The 20,665-nt window shown below is 42.5% G+C and overlaps 1 protein-coding gene across 6 annotated transcripts in view; it reads left to right on the forward strand.

Annotated features, from left to right (window-relative positions):
• Nucleotides 1-20,665, forward strand: part of SAMD8 (sterile alpha motif domain containing 8) — a 160,261-nt gene that overhangs the window by 133,040 nt on the left and 6,556 nt on the right. For 5 of the 6 annotated variants that reach the window (XM_077250768.1, XM_077250771.1, XM_077250767.1 and 2 more), the window contains one exon: nucleotides 9,109-9,259. In XM_077250768.1, coding sequence (XP_077106883.1) covers nucleotides 9,109-9,259 — 151 coding nt within the window. Of the gene's footprint in view, nucleotides 1-9,108; nucleotides 9,260-10,491; nucleotides 11,107-20,665 lie in introns of those variants that run through there. The other variant, XM_077250772.1, reaches the window with a different exon arrangement.

Consider the following 20,665-nt stretch of genomic DNA (forward strand, 5'->3'; position numbering starts at 1 on the left):
ATTTTGACCTTAATGACCTGGCCACTTTTTGCAATTCTGACCAGTGTCCCTTTATGAGGTAATAACTCAGGAATGTGTCAACGGATCCTAGCGATTTTTTGTGACATATTGGACTTCATGTTAGTGGTAAATTTAGGTCGATAATTTTTGCGTTTATTTGTGAAAAAAAATGGAAATTTGACGAAAATTTTGAAAATTTCGCAATTTTCAAATTTTGAATTTTTATTCTGTTAAACCAGAGTTATGTGACACAAAATAGTTAATAAATAACATTTCCCACATGTGTACTTTACATCAGCACAATTTTGGAAGCAAAATTTGTTTTGCTAGGAAGCTATAAGGGTTCAAATTTGACCAGCGATTTCTCATTTTTACACCAAATTTTGCAAAACCATTTTTTTAGGGACCACCTCACATTTGAAGTCAGTTTGAGGGGTCTATATGGCTGAAAATACCCCAAAGTGACACCATTCTAAAAACTGCACCCCTCAAGGTTATCAAAACCACATTCACGAAGTTTATTAACCCTTCAGGTGTTTCACAGCAGCAGCAGAAGCAACATGGAAGGAAAAAATGAGCATTTAACTTTTTAGTCACAGAAATGATCTTTGAGCAACAATTTTTTTTATTTTTCCAAGGGTAAAAGGAGAAACTGGACCCCGAAAGTTGTTGTACAATTTGTCCCGAGTACGCCGATACCCCATATGTGGGGGTAAACCACTGTTTGGGCACATGGCAGAGCTCAGAAGGGAACGAGCGCCATTTGACTTTTTGAATGAAAAAATAGCTTGAATCGTTAGCGAACACCATGTCGCGTTTGGAGAGCCCCTGTGTGCCTAAACATTGGAGCCTTCCCACAAGTGACCCCATTTAGGAAACTAGACTCCCCCCAAGGAACTTATCTAGATGCATAGTGAGCACTTTGAACCCCCAGGTGCTTCACAAATTGATCCGTAAAAATGAAAAAGTACTTTTTTTCACAAAAAAGTTCTTTTAGCCTCAATTTTTTCATTTTCACATGGGCAACAGAATAAAATGGATCCTAAAATTTGTTGGGCAATTTCTCCTGAGTACACCGATACCTCACATGTGGGAGTAAACCACTGTTTGGACACACGGCAAGGCTCGGAAGGGAAGGAGCGCCATTTGACTTTTTGAATGAAAAATTAGCTCCAATCGTTAGTGGACATCATATCGCTTTTGGAGATCCCCTGTGTGCCTAAACATTGGAGCTCCCCCACAAGTGACCCCATTTTGGAAATTAGACCTCCCAGGGAACTAATCTAGATGTGCGGTGAGCACTTTGAACCCCAAGTGCTTCACAGAAGTTTATAACGCAGAGCCATAAAAATAAAAAATATTTTTTTTCCCACAAAAATCATTTTTTAGCCCCCATTGTTTTATTTTCCCAAGGATAACAGGACCCTCAAAGTTGTTGTGCAATTTTTCCTGAGTATGCTTATGCTCCATAAGTTCAGGTAAACCACTGTTTGGGTGCACATTGGGGCTCGGAAGGGAGGGAGAACCATTTGACTTTTTGAATGCGAGATTAGCTGGAATCAATGGTGGTGCCATGTCACATTTGGAGACCCCTTGATGTGCTTAAACAGTGGAAGTCCCTCAATTCTAACTCCAACACTAACCCCAACACACCCCTAACCTTAATCCCAACTCTAAACATCACAACCCTAACCCCAACACAACCCTAACCCCAACACACCCCTAACCACAGCCCTAACCCCAAGCCTAACCCTAACCCCATTACACCCCTAACCCTAATCTTAACTCTAATTCCAACCCTAACCCTGTGCCCACGTTGCGGATTTGTTTGCAGATTTTTCCGCGTTGTTTTTGAAAAATCCGTAGGTAAAACGCACTGCGTTTGATTTACCGCGGTTTTCCAGTGTTTTTTGTGCGGATTTCACCTGTGGATTCCTATTGAGGAACAGGTGTAAAACGCTGCAGAATCTGCACATAGAATTGACATGCTGCGGAAAATACAACGCAGCGTTTCCGCTCGGTATTTTCCGCACCATGGGCACAGCGGATTTGGTTTTCCATAAGTTTACATGGTACTGTAAACGTGATGGAAAACTGCTACGAATCCGCAGCTGCCAATCCACTGCGGATCCGGAGCCAAATCCGCACCCTGTGCACATAGCCTAATTATAACCCTAATTGCAACCCTAACCCTAGTGGAAAAATAAAAATATTTTCTTTATTTCATTATTTTCCCTACCTATGGGGGTGATAAAGGGGGGGTTTATTTACTATTTTTTTTATTTTGATCACTGTTATAGGTTCTATCACAGTGATCAAAATGTACCTGGAAAGAATCTGCCTGCCGGCATTTTGGAAGATGGCGGCGCCCATAGAGAAGACGGATGGGCACCGGGACTCGGTAGATACGGCGGGGTGAAATCGGACTGCGGGGTGAGCGGAGGACAGGACGGAGGGGAGGAAAGACTGATGACGGTGGCAGATCGCCGTCGGTGGCGGGGCCAGATGGGGGTCTCTAGCCGTGGCCGATGATACTGCAGCATCGACCATGGATGGATTGTAATATTTCACCAATTTTCATTGGTGAAATATTACCATTGCTCTGATTGACTGTTTCACCTTCAACAGCCAATCAGATTGATCGTAGCCACGGGGGTGCAAAGGCCCTCCCCCGGGCTCAAGTACAACTCCTCCTGTACCTGCAGGGCGGGTGAAATTTCAATTGACCCTTTCACCCGACCTGCTGGAGTGCGATCCGACCATGACGCATATGCTTCGTCACAGGTCGGATTAGCACAGGTTTTCATGATGCATACACTGCATCACAGGTCGAGAAGGGATTAAAGATCCCAAGGAGCACTGTGCAAGCGATCATATTGAAATGGGAGGAGTATCATACCACTGCAAATCTACGAAGACCGGCAGTCCCTCTAAACTTTCATCTCAAACAAGGGGAAGACTGATGAGAGATGCAGCCAAGAGGCCCATGATCACTCTGGATGAACTGCAGAGATCTACAGCTGAGGTGGGACAGACTGTCCATAGGACAACAATCAGACATACACTGCACAAATCTGGCCTTTATGGAAGAGTGGCAAGAAGAAAGCCATTTCTCAAATATATCCATAAAAAGTGTTGTTTAAAGTTTGCAACAAGCCACCTGGAAGACACACCAAACATGTGGAAGAAAGTGCTCTGGTCAGATGAAACCAAAATCGAACTTTTTGGCAACAATGCCAAACGTTATGTTTTGGCATAAAGGCAACACAGCTCATCACCCTGAACACACCATCCCCACTGTCAAAGATGGTGGTGGAAGCATCATGGTTTGGGCCTGCTTTTCTTCAGCAGGGACAGGGAAGATGGTTAAAATTGATGGGAAGATGGATGGAGCCAAATACAGGACCATTCTTGAAAAAAACCTATAGGAGTCTGCAAAAGAGCGGAGACTGGGACGGAGATTTGTCTTCCAACAAGACAATGATGCCAAACATAAGGCAAAATCTACAATGGAATGGTTCACAAATATCCAGGTATTAGAATGGCCAAGTCAAAGTCCAGACCTCAATCCAATCTAGAATCTGTGGAAAGAGCTGAAAACTGCTGTTCACAAACGATCTCCATCAAACCTCACTGAGCTCGAGATGTTTGTCAAGGAAGAATGGGCAAGAATTTCAGTCTCTCGATGTACAAAACTGATAGAGACATACCCCAAGTGACTTGCAGCTGTAATCACAGCAAAAGGTGGTGCAATAAAGTATTAAGTTAAAGGGGCCGAATAATATTGCACGCCCCACTTTTCAGTTTTTGAATTTCCGCAAAAATTTAAAATAACCAATAAATTTTGTTCAACTTCACAATTGTGTTCCACTTGTTGTTGATTCTTCACCAAAAATTTACATTTGGTATCTTTGTTTGAAGCATGATATGTGGGAAAAGGTTGAAAAGTTCCAGGGGGCCTAATACTTTTGCAAGGCACTGTATCTATAGATCTATACATCTATAGATCCCTCTATTATCAATCTATTATCTATCGATAGATATATCAATAGATATATATACGGTAGCTATAGAGATACAGTAGATAGATCTTTTTCACTACAAACGGTGTGCTGCCTCCAATTTTTCTTTTTTATAATTGAGGTTTGGTATTTGCCTGGGGGGCTCTGCACCCGGACTTTTTCTTTGTGCTGCTCTAATTCTCTTTTTTTCTTATAGAGATAGATAGATAATGGATCTATTATTTATCAGTGTGTGTAAACATTATTCTTCAATGGAGTATGTAAAAGAAGAGATTGGACAAGGAAATTACATCACAATTCTTTTTTTTGTATATCTTTATTTAGCTTACAAAACACATACAAATCTGCGTAAAAAAACGTATGAAAATCCGCATCAAAAACGCAGGTGACCTGCCAGTGACCTCAGATGCAGATTTTACCTGCGTCAAATCCTGAGCAAATACTGAGCCATTCCTGACCGTGGAAACCCTAACACCAGCCTTTTTTTGTGTATGTTTCGAAAGGTATATTAGCCAGACAGAATCTAAACAGGCAATTAATTTTCGTCTTCCTTCTGGCAGTAGACCTAAATGCGCATTTAGTGTATACATCAGTTTAGTACACACTAAACATAAGGCAAAAATGTTGTGAGGACGTGGCCTTAGAATTGCCTCAGTTCTCTATGTGTAATTTATAATATACCAACAAACACCGTTTTACTGACTATATTGAATTCTTAAGATTATCCAGAACAACCACGTATGTGCTCTCTGTGCTGGTGCGTTACATGATGCTTCACACTAAAGGTACCTTCACACGAAGCGACGCTGCAGCGATAGCGACAACGATGTCGATCGCTGCAGCGTCGCTGTTTGGTCGCTGGAGAGCTGTCACACAGAACCGCTCTCCAGCGATCAACTATGCCGAGGTCCCCTGGTAACCAGGGTAAACATCGGGTAACTAAGCGCAGGGCCGCGCTTAGTAACCCGATGTTTACCCTGGTTACCAGCGTAAAATCTAAAAAAAAAACAAACAGCACATACTTACATTCACGTCCCCCTGCGTCCACTTCCTGACTGACTGAGCGCCGTACAGTGAGAGCAGAGCGGTGACGTCACCGCTGTGCTGCTTTCACTTTCACTTTGCGGCGCTGAGTCAGAGGAGGAAGCAGACTGCAGGGGACGCAATGTGAGTATGTGCTGTTTGTTTTTTTTACATTTTACGCTAGTAACCAGGGTAAACATCGGGTAACTAAGCGCGGCCCTGCGCTTAGTAACCCGATGTTTACCCTGGTTACCAGTGTAAAATATCGCTGGTATCGTTGCTTTTGCTTTCAAACACAACGATACACAGCGATCGGACGACCAAATAAAGTTCTGGACTTTATTCAGCGACCAGCGACATCACAGCAGGATCCTGATCGCTGCTGCGTGTCAAACGAAACGATATCGCTAGCGAGGACGCTGCAACGTCACGGATTGCTAGCGATATCGTTATAATGTCGTTTCGTGTGAAGGTACCTTAAGCTGATGCAGACAGACTGCCGGCATCTACTCATGCCCAGATCCACATTTGGATTTCTATTGAACTAACCAAGTGGAGTTTCACCACACTGCTGCTAGTCTGCATGTGTATGTTGGACAACCCGCACTGTTTTAATCTCCAATCAGATAGCAAGTAACTCCCAATGTCACTACAGTCTGAAGGTTATGGTAAGGGGTACATTTATTTATTCATGTGGAAATAAGTGAAATCCACCATGAATATAGCCTAGGTCAGACCTGGGCAAAGTGCCACCCGTGGGCCGCATCCAGCCCTTTGGCTGTTTCAGTCCAGCCCACGGACTGAGAATGCTGAGGGACTGGAAAACTGAGGTCCACAGGCCGCACCGTGCCCACCCCCCCTCGCCTTCTCCGTTGTCCCCATAGGAGCCGCTGACTGCATTGGTGGAGGAGGGGCCTCCAGCCACTTCCTCCATCAATCAGCGTGTGAAACAGCTGACGCGATGACCTCATTTCATTGCGTCAGCTGTGTGCTGCTGTGCGGAGAGTCAGCGCATCGGAGGCAAGGAGACAAGCAGAGCGCCAGGGAAAGGGACCAAGGTGAGTATGTGGTGTTTTTTCATGTGTACGGGATGTTTGGATGGGCATGGGGAGACTATGGGGGTGTTGTGCTGTACAAGGGGAGGCTATGGGGGTGTTGTGCTGTACAAGGGGAGGCTATGGGGGTGTTGTGCTGTACAAGGGCAGGCTATGGGGGTGGTGTGCTGTACATGGGGAGGCTATGGGGGTGGTGTGCTGTACAAGGGGAGGCTATGGGGGTGTTGTGCTGTACAAGGGGAGGCTATGGGGTGGTGTGCTGTACATGGGGAGGCTATGGGGGTGGTGTGCTGTACAAGGGCAGGCTATGGGGGTGGTGTGCTGTACATGGGGAGGCTATGGGGGTGGTGTGCTGTACAAGGGAGGCTAAGGTGGTGTTGTGCTGTACAAGGGAAGGCTATGGGGGTGTTGTGCTGTACAAGGGAGGCTAAGGGGGTGTGGTGCTGTACAAGGGGAGATTATGGGGGTGTTGTGCTGCACATGGGGAGTGAGGGGGTGATAATGGTGGTCATGGTGTTTTTTAAAGAAAAAAAAAGTTCCTGTCCCGAGATAATCTTGTAAATGTGCCCTTGTAATTGATGTGTATGACCATGCATGACCATAGTCTGATTATACCACATCTCCTGGGCAGGGGAAGAAGGAAAAGAGTATACAGACAGCAGCATGAGATCACAGCTGATCCTTCCTGTGAGGTAAAAAAAAAGTTTTTAAACAGGCAGTGAAATGTTTTTCCTTATAGAAACCAGCAACTGTGATCCCATGCTGTCCTGTCTGTATACTCTTTCTCCCCTCCCCTGCCCAGGAGATTTGGTATGATGATCCGACCATGTGTGTATTTATTTATATATATGTATATATATATATATATATATATATATATATATATATATATATATATATATATATATATATATATATATATATATATATATATATATACATACATACATACATACATACATACATACATACATACACACAGTGGTGTTCAAAAGTCCTGCATAGGATAAATAGATTTTTCAAGTTTTAAACGTTTTCTGTCGAATATCTTTGATGCTAATATGACATATTATATATGGTTTTGCTCAGAATACAATTTTGCATTCTCTCCCTGTAATATTTTTATCTTTTGAAGCAGTTTTGCCTGAAATTATTGCAACAATATGGGAATTGAAAGCACAGCTAAATATTGTACAGCTTCAGATCCAAAATTAGCCAATCACAGATGAGGTTCTTGTGACCAATCATAACCTGGATATGGCAGCCAATCATATTGCATCACATCTTGCTGTTTGGTTGTTGCTTTTATCTGTTGGTCTATCTTGTGAATCATACTGTAGAGTTTTATGATGGGAGCCTTCAGATTTTTGTCAGTGGAGGATCGTGTGCGAGTTGTGGTGCTACATGAAGAGGGTTATACTGGCCCCCAGATCACAAGTAAGGTCGGTTGTAATCAGAGTACAGTCATAAGAATTTTGCAGAAACATAAGCAGCTTGGAATTACCCAGGACAGGCCCAGATCTGGTCGGCCCAGAAAGGCAACTAAAAGGGAGGATAGAGTACTGATAAGAACATCCCTTGCCAATCGAAAGCTCACCTCTCCTCAGCTTCTGTGAGAATAGCAAGAAAAGTGCAATATTGAGGTAGCAACATCGACTGTTAGGAAGAGATGTTTGGAAGCAGGATTGAGAGGGTGCAAGGCCCGAAAGAAGCCATTGATGACAGCCATACAAAGACAAAGGTGAAAACTGTGGGCATTGAACTATTTAAAATGGAGGAAGGAGGAGTGGGAAAAAGTGCTATTTAGTGATGAAAGCACTTTTTGCATTTTAGGAAATGATGGCAAGTCTTATGTGAGAAGGTTCCCACATGAAGAGTACAAGCCAGAGTGTTTGAGCTTCTCTGTGAAACATCCGATGAAAGTAATGGTCTGGGGCTGTATGGCAGCCAATGGTGTTGGAAGAACAAGGTGGCTACTATTGACTGGCCAGCTCAGTCCCCGGACCTCAATCCAATTGAAAATTTGTGGCCAAGGTATCATTACAGATATCTAGAAAACAGCCAAGGACCAAGAGTGAGTTGATTGAGGCTCTGGTACAGGCATGGAACCACATCACTTGTGAACATCTCCAGAAGCTTGTTCACTCAATGCCACAGAGATGCAAGCTGGTGCTCAAGAGCAAACGCTGGCCAATAAAGTATTAGAAGCTTAAGATGCACTCAAAAGGCCCTTTTCAGGACTTTGAATTTAATAAAAAATAATAAATCTTAAAAGTAAAATTTAAGTCTGTGTGAACTTTCATTGGAAGGTAATGAACTTAGAAACCTGTTCACCATTCTACACACTGTACTGGTGTAGGTATGGTTATGCTGTAAAAAAATTATCAAAAATGCACATACCATAACAATTTATACACTTGGGACATTCAAAAATGAGTATGGCATACAATGAGGGATTACAAGAACATATATGTTCCACCAGTTTCACTGTAGAGATGCAGAAGTATGAAACATATAGTTTTCTTCACGCCTATGCAGGACTTTTGAACACCATTGTGTGTATATATATATATATATATATATATATATATATATATATATATATATATATATATATATATATATATATATATATATATATATATATATATATATATATATATTAGTGTTGCATGTGCGCAACATTTTTTATGTGCATTACTCACTTTTCATGCCCATATTTACCATTTTGTGTGAAGTGTCTAAAAGCTGAATGGCGATGTAATCATAAATTGTACCAAATTAAAGATGTGCTCCTTTTCTGTCATCTACTTAATGCATGAAACCTAAAACAAACCAAAACACCAGTATTATGGATGCACCAGGGAGACCAAACTGGATTATGAAATAATATCTTTTATAGTTTTATATTGTTTTTAGGTGATTCAACTGTATTTAATGCATGAAACCTGCAGCACTTGAATAAATGTTGTCTGTTTTTTAATGAATACTGTGACTTGTCATTTCAGCTGTATGATAATATGTGGGCCAAGCTTCAGCGTGCCTTTGCAATCTGGAGTGGGTTTGGTATGACGCTTACTGGAGTACATACTTGTGGAGACTACATGTTCAGTGGTCACACTGTGGTCCTCACCATGCTGAATTTTTTCGTCACAGAATGTAAGTAGTCGCACAAATTCACATAGTAACATATGAAACTATATGCGTTAACCCCTTGCATCTGCATATATAACAGCATCCCATGATGAGCTTTTGTTTAGTTTTTGATGTTGCAATTTTTTGCACCATTTACAGTAAGTATATTAGGTTACGTGCATTTTTTTCATTGCATTCTTGAGTGCTTTTTATTGCCCTTTTGACGTTGCACCTTTTTTTCCAGAATGTATAGGTCTATAGAGGTTTGTTCTTAGCCTCAAGAGGCTTACATGACCTAGAAGAGGAATGAATTCCTTACTACTACCCCCCTCAGTCTTGTTTGTGTGATACATATTATATGTATGTAATATATTTCATATGGAGGGGAAATAGGGATTTATTTGCTTTAGTTTTTTTGTGTTGGAGACATTTTATTTTATTACCGTACCTTTATTTTTCCCCACATATGTTAGGGAACATATATTTATTTAATATTCATTTTTCCAATGTGACTGGGGTACCCAGAATCCATAGGTGCACTTATTAATCTACTATGTTTGCTGCATAGCATTCAATGAGCAGTCTGTGCAGTTATGTTTGACAGATGGGGACTTGACCTGCTACAATGCAGGAGCTTTAACCTACCATATGTGGTAAATTTATATTGGTGCAAGGTTAAACTTGGTTGGTCTGGAATGACCTGACCTACTACACTGTCCCACTAGTTAACCCCTTTAGTGAACAACATAATAAATAAATAAATAAATGGTATCTATGATCTCTTATCCCACAAAAAACAAGCCACCATACAGCTTAATCAGCGGAAAAATAAGTTATGTATCAGTTTCTCAGAATAAAGCGATGCAAAAATAAATATTTTTTCTAAAAAAAAATAGGGTTTTTTTTGTGTAAAAGTGACCAAAACATAAACTATAACTGTCGTATTGCTCTAATTATACTGACCCAAAGAATAAAACTGCCTTATGTAATTCTGCATGTGGTGAAATTCATATGTAAAAATTATAGCTCTCAAAATATAGTGATGCAAAAACTATTTTTTTTTTTTTTTGCAATGAAAAGCGTCTTTTAGTTGTAGTGTGTGACAGCACCTAAACATAACCCAATATAAGTCTGGTGTCGCTGTAATCGCACCGAACTGAAGAATAGTTGTCTAATCACTTATACATCATGATGAAAAATAAAAAACAATTCTTCACATGCTGTTGATTTTTTTTTTTTTCATTTGCCTCCCAAAGATCGCAGTAAATCTCGGCTCACATTTGTCCTGAGCTCTGCGCTGAACTCGTGCACCAGGGTTTACTTGTAAAACTCTAAAATATGAAACCCTCAACTGAAGATTCCCTATAATGAGGCAGATGGAGGCACTCTTTACGCCATAGGACCTGTGATCCAGCGGTGTCCATCTTTTTAGGATTGCATGAATGTGCTGTCGGCCACAGTTTTGTGCACTTCTGAAAAGGACAACTGTGAACAGAGGCCAGACAGAGTCCAGAGTAAGGGTATGATTCCACGGTCAGGATTGCATCAGGAATTGCTCAGGATTTGATGCAGGTAAAATCTGAACCAAATCTGTACCTGAGGTCACTGGCAGGTCACCTGCGTTTTTTATGCATTTTTGTCATGCGTTATTGATGCGTTGTTTTCCGCATGCGTTTTTTAATGCGTTTTTTCATTGCATGCTTTTTTGTGCTTTTTTTTGTCACTTTAAATAAAGCTAATTGAAAGTTGGCTTCTGGGAAGGAAAAAAAGTGATTTCCTGTTTGCAGATATATTGGGATATGTTTCCAGGGTCAGTAAACGCTGTGGGTTGGACGCTGCATGCATCCTCGTTTTTCATGCGTTTTTTTCATGCGGATTTGTGTGTGTTTTTGTAAGCTAAATAAAGATATACAAAAAAAAAGACTTGTCGAACCTCTTCTTTTACATACTCCATTGAAGAATAATGTTTACACACAGATAGCTAGATAGAAAGATGATAGAAAGATAATAGAGAGATACAGCTATATATCTATCTACACTCCCTGACAGAAGTTATGTCAGTTATCCATGTTATGTAAATAAAAGCTTATAACCTGACGTTAAATTCATCCATTGGTTGTCTAAATTATTATTTTGAATGCTGAAACCCTGCAAAATGTGATTTAGGTTAAGAAAATAAATTGGCATCAATGCAGAAATATTGATCAGTTAATGGACACAAAATGGTCAGAGTTTGGCAAGACAAAAGTTTTGTCGCCTGGTCATATAATGCACCCAATCCTAGTTTACATCCTCACCTGAGCTCAGTAAATGATCGGTTAATTAGTGTGTGTGTGTATAAAAAGAAACCCAGCACCCCAGACCTTCACTTAAACTGCAACTTGAGCTCTGACAACATGCCAAAAATCCACACTGCGACCCAGCCTGGATTATCAAGAGGCTGAAGACCAGATCCACCGCAGAGGTGGCTGGCACCTTTAATGTGTCTCAGCATCAAGTACAAAGAATTAAAAAAAGGTTTGAAGAGACTGGAGATGTGTTTGACAAGCCCAGGTCCGGCAGACCCCGCAAGACAACTAACTGCTCAGGAGGAACGTTTGTTGGTTAGAAAATCCAAAGCAAACCCCTCTTCCACTGCAGCAGAGCTCCAACAGGCCTGGTCACCTCAAGTCCCTGTGTCAACTAGAACAGTTTGTAGGATTCTGTTGTAGGATTCTGTCTCGAAATGGCCTCCATCAAATCAGTGCCCAGAAGCCAGCATTAAACAAAAGGCAAATAAAAAACGTGTGGCATTTGCAAAGTCCCACAGCCTGCTAAACGGATGCTGGAAAAGTGTCAGAAGGTGGATTTCTCTGATTAATCTTCAGTAGAATTACACCACAGCTGCTGCAAATACTGCAGGAGACCTACTGGAGCCCGTATGGATCCAAGTACACCCAGAAAACAGGTAAATTTGGTGGTGGAAAGATCATGGTCTGGGGTTACATTCAGTATGGGGGTGTGCGAAACATTTGCAAGGTGGAAGGAAATATCAATAGCCTAAAATATCAAGAAATATTAGCTACCTCTTATATTCCAAATCATAAAAGGGGTCAAATTCTGCAGCAGGATGGTGTTCCATCTCATACATCCATCTCTACAACAAAGTTCCTCCAGGCAAAAAAGATCAATGTGCTCAAGTACTGGCCAGCCCAGTCGCCAGACATGAACATCATTGAGCATGGGGTAGGATGAAAGAGGAAGCTTGGAGGACAAAACCAAAGAATCTAGCTGAACTCTGGGAGGCATGTAAAACTGCATTCTTTGCTATTCCTGATCACTTCATTAATAAATTGTGTGAATCATTGTTGAACCGCATGGATGCAGTCCTTCAAGCTCATGGAAGTCACACAAAATATTGAATATGACTCAAATAGCACTACAACTTCATTCACCAATGTTATGCAACACATATTTGTATTTTAAGTTAATTATTTGTTTGAATATCACATTACTTTCTGTGGGCGACAAAACTTGCCAAAATCTGACCATTCTGTGTCCATTAACTGATCAATATTTCTGCATTGATGCCAATTTATTTTCTTAACCTAAACCACATTTCAGAGGATTTCAGCTTTCAAAAGAATAATTTATACAACCAATGGACGAATTTAATGTCCGGTTATAAGCTTTTATTTACATAACATAGATAAACTACATAACTTCTGTCAGGGGGTGTGTCGTATCTATCTATCTAATCTAATCTGCGCAAAATAAATAACCCGGTCTTTGAATACGATGCGGTGATTCCGCATGTGCTCAATGAAGACATCCAGAATCACCGCATGTATAACGGGGCGGCGCTTTGGGTGGAGCGGGGTATCCACTGCATCCAAAGCGCAGAGCTTCCGGACGGTGGAAACATACCCTTACTGTACCACTTATATATGGACATGTTTTTTCCGAAATAAATAAAACATTGAAAAAAAAACAATAGAAACACATACAGTGGGTTACGGAAGTAGTCACCCCTTTTGAATTTTTGCATATTTTGCTACAGTACAAATCTACTTTTTGGCCACCAAAGTAAACACTTTCTCATAACCCCAAGAACACCATCCCCACTGTGAAACGTGGTGGCTGCATCATGCTGTGGGGATGTTTTTCGGCAGCAGGGACAGGGAAAATGGTCTGAGTTGAGAAGAATATGGATTGTGAGAAATACAGGAATATTCTTGAGAAAAACCTGCTTCAGTCTATCTGTGATTTAAGATTGGAACAGAGGTTCACCTTCTAAAAAGAAAATGACCCAAATCATATTGCTAAAGGAACACTTGAGTGGTTTAAGGGGAAACATGTAAATGTTTTGGAGTGCCATAATTAAAGCCCAGACTTGAATTCAATTGAGAATCTGTGGTCAGATTTGAAGATTGCTGTACACCAGAGGTAACCATCTAACTTAAAGGAGCTAGAGCAGTTTTGACAAATGGGCAAAAATCCCAGTGGCAAGATGAGGAAAGCTTATACACTTATCAAAAGTAACTTGCAGCTATAAGTGCTGCAGAAAACAGGCTTCACAAAGTACGGACTTTGGGGAGGGGGGGGCGGTGAATAGTAATGCACACTGTAGTTTTCAGTTATTTTGACCTGTTTGTTATTTGCTTCACAATAAAAAGAAAACCAAATGTTCACAGTTGTAGGCATATTCTTTACATGAACTGATGCAAACACTCACAAAAAAATAGTGAAATTCCAGTGAAAACATAGAAAATGCCAAGGAGCGGTGAATGCTTTCTCAAGCCATTGTAGAGATTCCTATATCTAAAGGCGGAACATACTATAGCATTGGTGCTGCCATGCAATCCTACAGTGGCCCAAAAGATAAAGGGGCCCACTGCTTCCACAAAAGCAGCATTCAATTTTTGTCACCTGCACATGGAGTGCATTATGATTTGCGATTGGACTGCAAACAGGCCACAGTGTGCTTTTCCAATGATACACCTCAACCCCCCATTCCCGGCTCAGTGGCCCAAAGCCGAAAAAAGTGCAACTGTCTTAGACAGGTATATTGTGGGCTAGAATCTTAACCCCTTCATGACCTTGGGATTTTCCATTTTTCCGTGTTTGTTTTTCGCTCCCCTCCTTCCCAGAGCAATAACTTTTTTATTTTTCTGTCAATTTGGCCATGTGAGGGCTTATTTTTTGCGGGACGAGTTGTACTTTTGAACGACATCATTGGTTTTACCATGTCGTGTACTAGAAAACGGGGAAAAAATTCCAAGTGCGGTGAAATTGCAAAAAAAGTTCAGTCCCACACTTGTTTTTTGTTTGGCTTTTTTGCTAGGTTCGCTAAATGCTAAAACTGACCTGCCATTATGGTTCTCCATGTCCGTACGAGTTCATAGACAGCTAACATGTCTAGGTTATTTTTTACCTAAGTGGTGAAAAAAAATTCCAATTTTAATCCAATGTCGCGTCGACGAAAAAAACGTAATTCTGGCGTTTCAAATTTTTTTTTCGTTACGCCGTTTAGCGATCAGGTTAATGCTTTTTTTTATTGATCGGGCGATTCTGAACGCAGCGATACCAAATATGTGTAGGTTTGATTTTTTTTAATTGATTTATTTTGATTGGGGCGAAAGGGGGGTGATTTAAACTTTTATATTTTTTTTATTTTTTTTCACATTTTTTTTTACTTTTTTTTTTTTTTTACTTTTGCCATGCTTCAATAGCCTCCATAGGAGGCTAGAAGTAGGCACAGCACGATCGGCTCAGCTACATAGCAGCGATCTGCTGTTCGCTGCTATGTAGCAGAAAATCAGGTGTGCTGTGAGCGCCGACCACAGGGTGGTGCTCACAGCTGCCGGGGATCTGTAACCATAGAGGTCTCAAGGACCTCTATGGTTACAATGGAGAAGCATCGCCGACCTCCGATCATGTGACGGGGGTCGGCGATGTGCTCATATCCGGCTGCCCGGCCGGACGCGGTAGTTAAATGCCTGCGTTTGACTGCGGCATTTAACTAGTTAATAGCGGCGGGTGAATCGCGATTTCACCCACCGCTATTGCGGGCACATGTCATCTGTTCAAAACAGCTGACATGTCCCGGCTTTGATGCGGGCTCACCGCGGAGCCCTGCATCAAAGCAGGAGATCTGACCTCGGATGTACTATCCCGTCCAAAGTCAGTAAGGGGTTAAAATTGATTAGTTTTTCACAGTGTTTCAAGCTGTTTGATACATTTGGGACACCTAAAATGACTGTCTAATCTTAGTTTATTCTGCCGGTTAGTTGGCTTACTTTCTGACCTCGGACGGAATAGTACTTCCGAAGTCAGTACCCCTGCTTTGATGTGGGCTCCGGTGGTGAGCCCACCGCAAAGCTGCGACATGTCTGCTGTTTTCTAACTAATAGGTGCGATCCGCCTGCGCCTATTAACTAGTTAAATGCCGCTGTCAAACTCTGACAGCGGCATTTAACAAGCGCTTCCAGCCATCGGGCTGGAAATGCGAGCTTCGCTGGCCCCCCGTCACTGATCGGGGGTCAGCGGTGCGTCGGCATGACAACCAGAGGTCTACTTGAGACCTCTATGGTTGTTGATGCCAGATTGCTGTGGCGCTCATAGCAATGCTGTTAATCTGCTACATAGGGGCGATCTGAGCATTGCTCCTATGTAGCAAAGCCGATCAGGCTATGCCAGCTTCTAGCCTCCCATGGAGGCTATTGAAGCATGGCAAAAGTAAAAAAAAAATAAATAAAGAAAAAAAATAAAGAAAAGTTAAAATCACCCCCATTTCGCCCCATTCAAAATAAAACAATAAAAATCAAACCTACACATATTTGGTATCTCCGTGTTCAGAATCGCCCGATCTATCAATAAAAAAAAAGAATTAACCTGATCGCTAAATGGCGTAGCGAGAAAAAAATTCCAAATGCCAGAATTATGTTTTTTTTGTCTGCGCGACATTGCATTAACCCCTTCCCGACCTGTTGACGCAGCGTATGCGTCATGAAAGTCGGTGCCAATCCGTCCTGTGATGCAGTGTATGCGTCATGGCGGGATCGCGTTCCTGCAGGTCGGGTGAACGGGTTAACTGAAATGTCACCTGACCTGCAGGTACAGGGGGACTTGTACTTGAGCGCCCGTGGATACGATCGCTCTGTTTGGCTGTTGAAAGTGACTGTTTCACTTTCACTTTCAATCAGAGCGATTGTAATATTTCACCAATGAAACTTGGTGAAATATTACAATCCAGCCATGGCCGATGCTGCAATATCATCAGCCATTGGCTGGAGCTAGGTGATCTCTGTGTCACCGCCCCCAGATCTGATTGGAGCTAGCGTCCATGTGACGCTATCCCTCCAATCAGAAGTGGAGATGCGGTGTCAACTATGGCTGCCCTCGCCTGCCGCTGTTGCTCATAACCCCGCCGCCACCGATGACCCCACCGCCACCACCCCGACCACGATTTGCTGACCGCGATCTGCTGCCACCAACCGCGATCTGCCGCTGCTGCTGCTCACCCCGCTGCCATCCGGTATGTGCTCCCCTCTGTGCTGTCCTCTGCTGCCCTCTGCTCCCCCCACCGTCCGATTCCACCCCTCCCTGCACCCATGATCACCCCCTCCCTGCACCAGTGACCACCCCCTCCCCTCCCCAGTGATCACCCCCCCGGCACCAGTGATCACCCCTTTCCAGCACCAGTGATCACCCCCTCCTTGCATCGGTGATCACCCCCTCCTCGCCCCAGCGACACAGTCTCGCCACCACGAAGATGTGATTCCAGCCAATTTGGTTAGGGTTATAGTTAGGGGTTGGGATTATTATTAGGGATATTTTTCACAGCTCTGCGTTATAAACTTCTGTGAAGCGCTTGGGGGTTCAAAGTGCTCACGACACATCTCGATAAGTTCCTAGGGGGGTCTAGTTTCCAAAATGGGGTCACTTGTGGGAGAACTCCAATGTTTAGGCACACGGGGGCTCTCCATACGCGACATGGTGTCCGCTAATGATTGGAGCTAATGTTCTACTTAAGTCAAATGGCGCTCCTTCCCTTCCGAGCCCTGCCGTGCGCCCAAACAGTTGTTCCCCCCACATATAGGGTTTCAGCGTACTCGGGACAAATTGGACAATTTTGGGGTCCACTTTCTCCTTTTACCCTTGGAAAAATAAAAAAATTGTTGCTAAAAGATCATTTTTATGACTTAAATGTTAAATGTTCATTTTTTTTCCTTCCACGTTGCTTCTGCTGCTGTGAAACACCTGAAGGGTTAATAAACTTCTTGAATGTGGTTTTGATCAGCTTGAGGGGTGCAGTTTTTAGAATGGTGTCACTTATGGGTATTTTCAGCCATGTAGACCCCTCAAACTAACTTCAAATGAGAGGTGATCCCTAAAAAAAATAAATAGTTTTGTAAATTTTGTTGTAAAAATTAGAAATCGCTGGTCAATTGTGATGAGCGAGCATACTCGTTAATCGGGTTTTCCCGAGCATGCTCGGGTGACCTCCGAGTATTTATTAGTGTTCGGAGATTAAGTTTTCATCGCTGCAGTTGAATGATTTACAGCTATTAGCCAGGCTGAGTACATGTGGGGGTTGCCTGGTTGCTAGAGAATCCCCACATGTAATCAAGCTGGCTAATAGCTGTAAATCATTCAACTGCAGCAATGAAAACTTAATCTCCGAGCACTAACAAATACTCGGAGGTCACCCGAGCGTGCTCGGGAAAACCCGAGCAACGAGTGCACTCGCTCATCACTACTGGTCAACTTTTAACCCTTATAACTTCCTAACAAAAAAAAATTGTTTCCAAAATTGTGCTGATGTAAAGTAGACATGTGGGAAATGTTATTTATTAACTATTTTGTGTCACATAACTCTCTGGTTTAACAGAATAAAAATACAAAAATTTGAAAATTGCTAATAAATCTCAGAATCGCTAGGATCCGTTGAAACGTTGGTCAGAATTGCAAAAAATGGCCAGGTTATTAAAGTCAAAATAGGCTGGGCCATGAAAGGGGTTAAAATGCAATAATGGGCAATCAAAAGATCTGCACCAAAATGGCATGATTAAAAACGTCAGCTCAGCGGGCAAAAAATAAGCCCTCACCCAACCCGAAATCATGAAAAATGGAGATGCTGCAGGTAGCGGAAAATTGCGCAATTTTTTAAAAAAATTTTAAAGCAAATTTGTAGTTTTTTTTCCACCACTTAGATAAAAAAGAACCTAGACCTGTTTGGTGTCTATGAACTCGTAATAACCTGGAGAATCATAATGGCAGGTCAGTTTTAGCATTTAGTGAACCTAGCAAAAAACAAGTGTGGGATTGCACTTTTTTTGCAATTTCACCTCACTTGGAATTTTTTTCCCGTTTTCTAGTACACGACATGCTAAAACCAATGGTGTCGACATGTTCAAAAGTACAACTTGTCCCGCAAAAAAAAAGCCCTCACATGGCAATATTGACGGAAAAGTAAAAAAGTTACGGCTCTGGGAGGGAGGGGAGCGAAAAACGAAACCGCAAAACTGAAAGAGGCTTCGGGGGTTAAGGGGTTAAAGGCAGAAATTTACACAAAAATGAAGGTGTATTTTATGGCATATGTTAGCTACACCCCTGCCACAGTCATGCCTTTTTTTTTTTACCAAAGCCGTGACAGCTTGTCGGAAAAGAAGCAGTAAGTATGAAAGCACACAATATCAGCAGGTCATATAAGATGGCAACATAACAAAATTCTCCAAATATGCAGACATAAGGTACCGTTACACTAAAAGACTTACCAACGATCACGACCAGCGATACGACCTGGCCGTGATCGTTGGTAAGTCGTTGTGTGGTCGCAGGGGAGCTGTCACACAGACAGCTCTCTCCAGCGACCAACGATCAGGGGAACGACTTCGGCATCGCTGAAACTGTCTTCAACGATGCCGAAGTGCCCCTGCAGCACCCGGGTAACCAGGGTAAACATCGGGTTACTAAGTGCAGGGCCGCGCTTAGTAACCCGATATTTACCCTGGTTACCATTGTAAAAGTAAAAAAAAAAAACACACTACATACTCACCTTCTGATGTCTGTCACGTCCCCCGGCGTCCACAGGGTTACGCGCTGCTGCTCAGAGCTTCCTGCACTGAATGTGTCAGCGCCGGCAGTAAAGCAGAGCACAGCGGTGACGTCACTGCTGTGCTCTGCTTTACGGCCGGCCCTGACACAGTCAGTGCAGTAAGTTCTCGGCAGCAGCGCGTAACCCTGTGGACGCCGGGGGACGTGACAGACATCAGAAGGTGAGCATGTAGTGTTTTTTTTTTGTTTTTTTTTACTTTTACAATGGTAACCAGGGTAAATATCGGGTTTCTAAGTGCGGCCCTGCGCTTAGTAACCCGATATTTACCCTGGTTACAAGTGAACACATTGCTGGATCGGCGTCACACACACCGATCCAGCGATGATGGCGGGTGATCAAGCGACGAAATAAAGTTCTGGACTTCTAGCTCCGACCAGCGATATCATAGCGGGATCCAGATCGCTGCTGCGTGTCAAACACAATGAGATCGCTATCCAGGACGCTGCAACGTCACGGATCGTCGTCGTTCTCGCTGCAAAGTCGCTTAGTGTGAAGGTACCTATAGGTTTCTGCAGGACAATCTGTAGTTTTCATTGACTCTCTTTTTGGATACATATAATGCCTTTGGCCTGAGCTTTTTGCAGGATGGCATAGGGTGATAGGTTGATGTCATTGTTCCTGACCTGGAAGGACACCTGACCTATCTTAGAGACCTATCAGAGCTTAAAGGGAATCAGTCAGCAGGTGTTTGCTATGTAATCTGAAGACCACATGAGGTAGGGATTAAAAACAAAAAAAAAACGCAGATTTCCTGCAGTGCTTCTCTTATCAAGCTCTGAGGGTTTTTTTTGCTTACAATGATTGTTTTAACACCAGTTGCTTTTCATTGCTGGTTGAGCCCTGGTCGGACACTCCCTCCAGGTGTGATAGGCACCTCACTGTCTACTACTATAACAGTATGGGTCCAGATTCCTTTTTAAGGGAATATTTTTGATTTTGAAAACCCCTTGCTACTAGCTGCAGTTTGTTAAAAAAAAAAAAAAATCCTGAAGAAGAGGTCGCACTGACCTTGAAACGCGTTGAATAAACCACCTTTTAAATTTATTATCCTTGGAACTTCATCATTAAGGAAGCCAGGACAGCAGCACTGCCTAGAATCCGTGAGCTCTGAGGCTCTGCCTGAGTGGGTGGCATGCGCTGCCCAGCTAATGGCATTCGTGTCTGTGCTGCAAATTACAGACATGGGGAGCAGCGGACAAAACTTGGCGCTGAACCCAGGGAGGGGAAGTGAAACACAATTTTTCTTTTTCTTTCTTTTTTTTTTTTAACAGACTGCAGCTGGGAAAACCTCATTAACCCCTTAATGACAGCCAATACGTCTTTTAACTGAC

Source organism: Ranitomeya variabilis, chromosome 4 (genome assembly GCF_051348905.1).
Source record: "Ranitomeya variabilis isolate aRanVar5 chromosome 4, aRanVar5.hap1, whole genome shotgun sequence".
In the NCBI taxonomy this organism is placed as follows: domain Eukaryota; kingdom Metazoa; phylum Chordata; class Amphibia; order Anura; family Dendrobatidae; genus Ranitomeya; species Ranitomeya variabilis.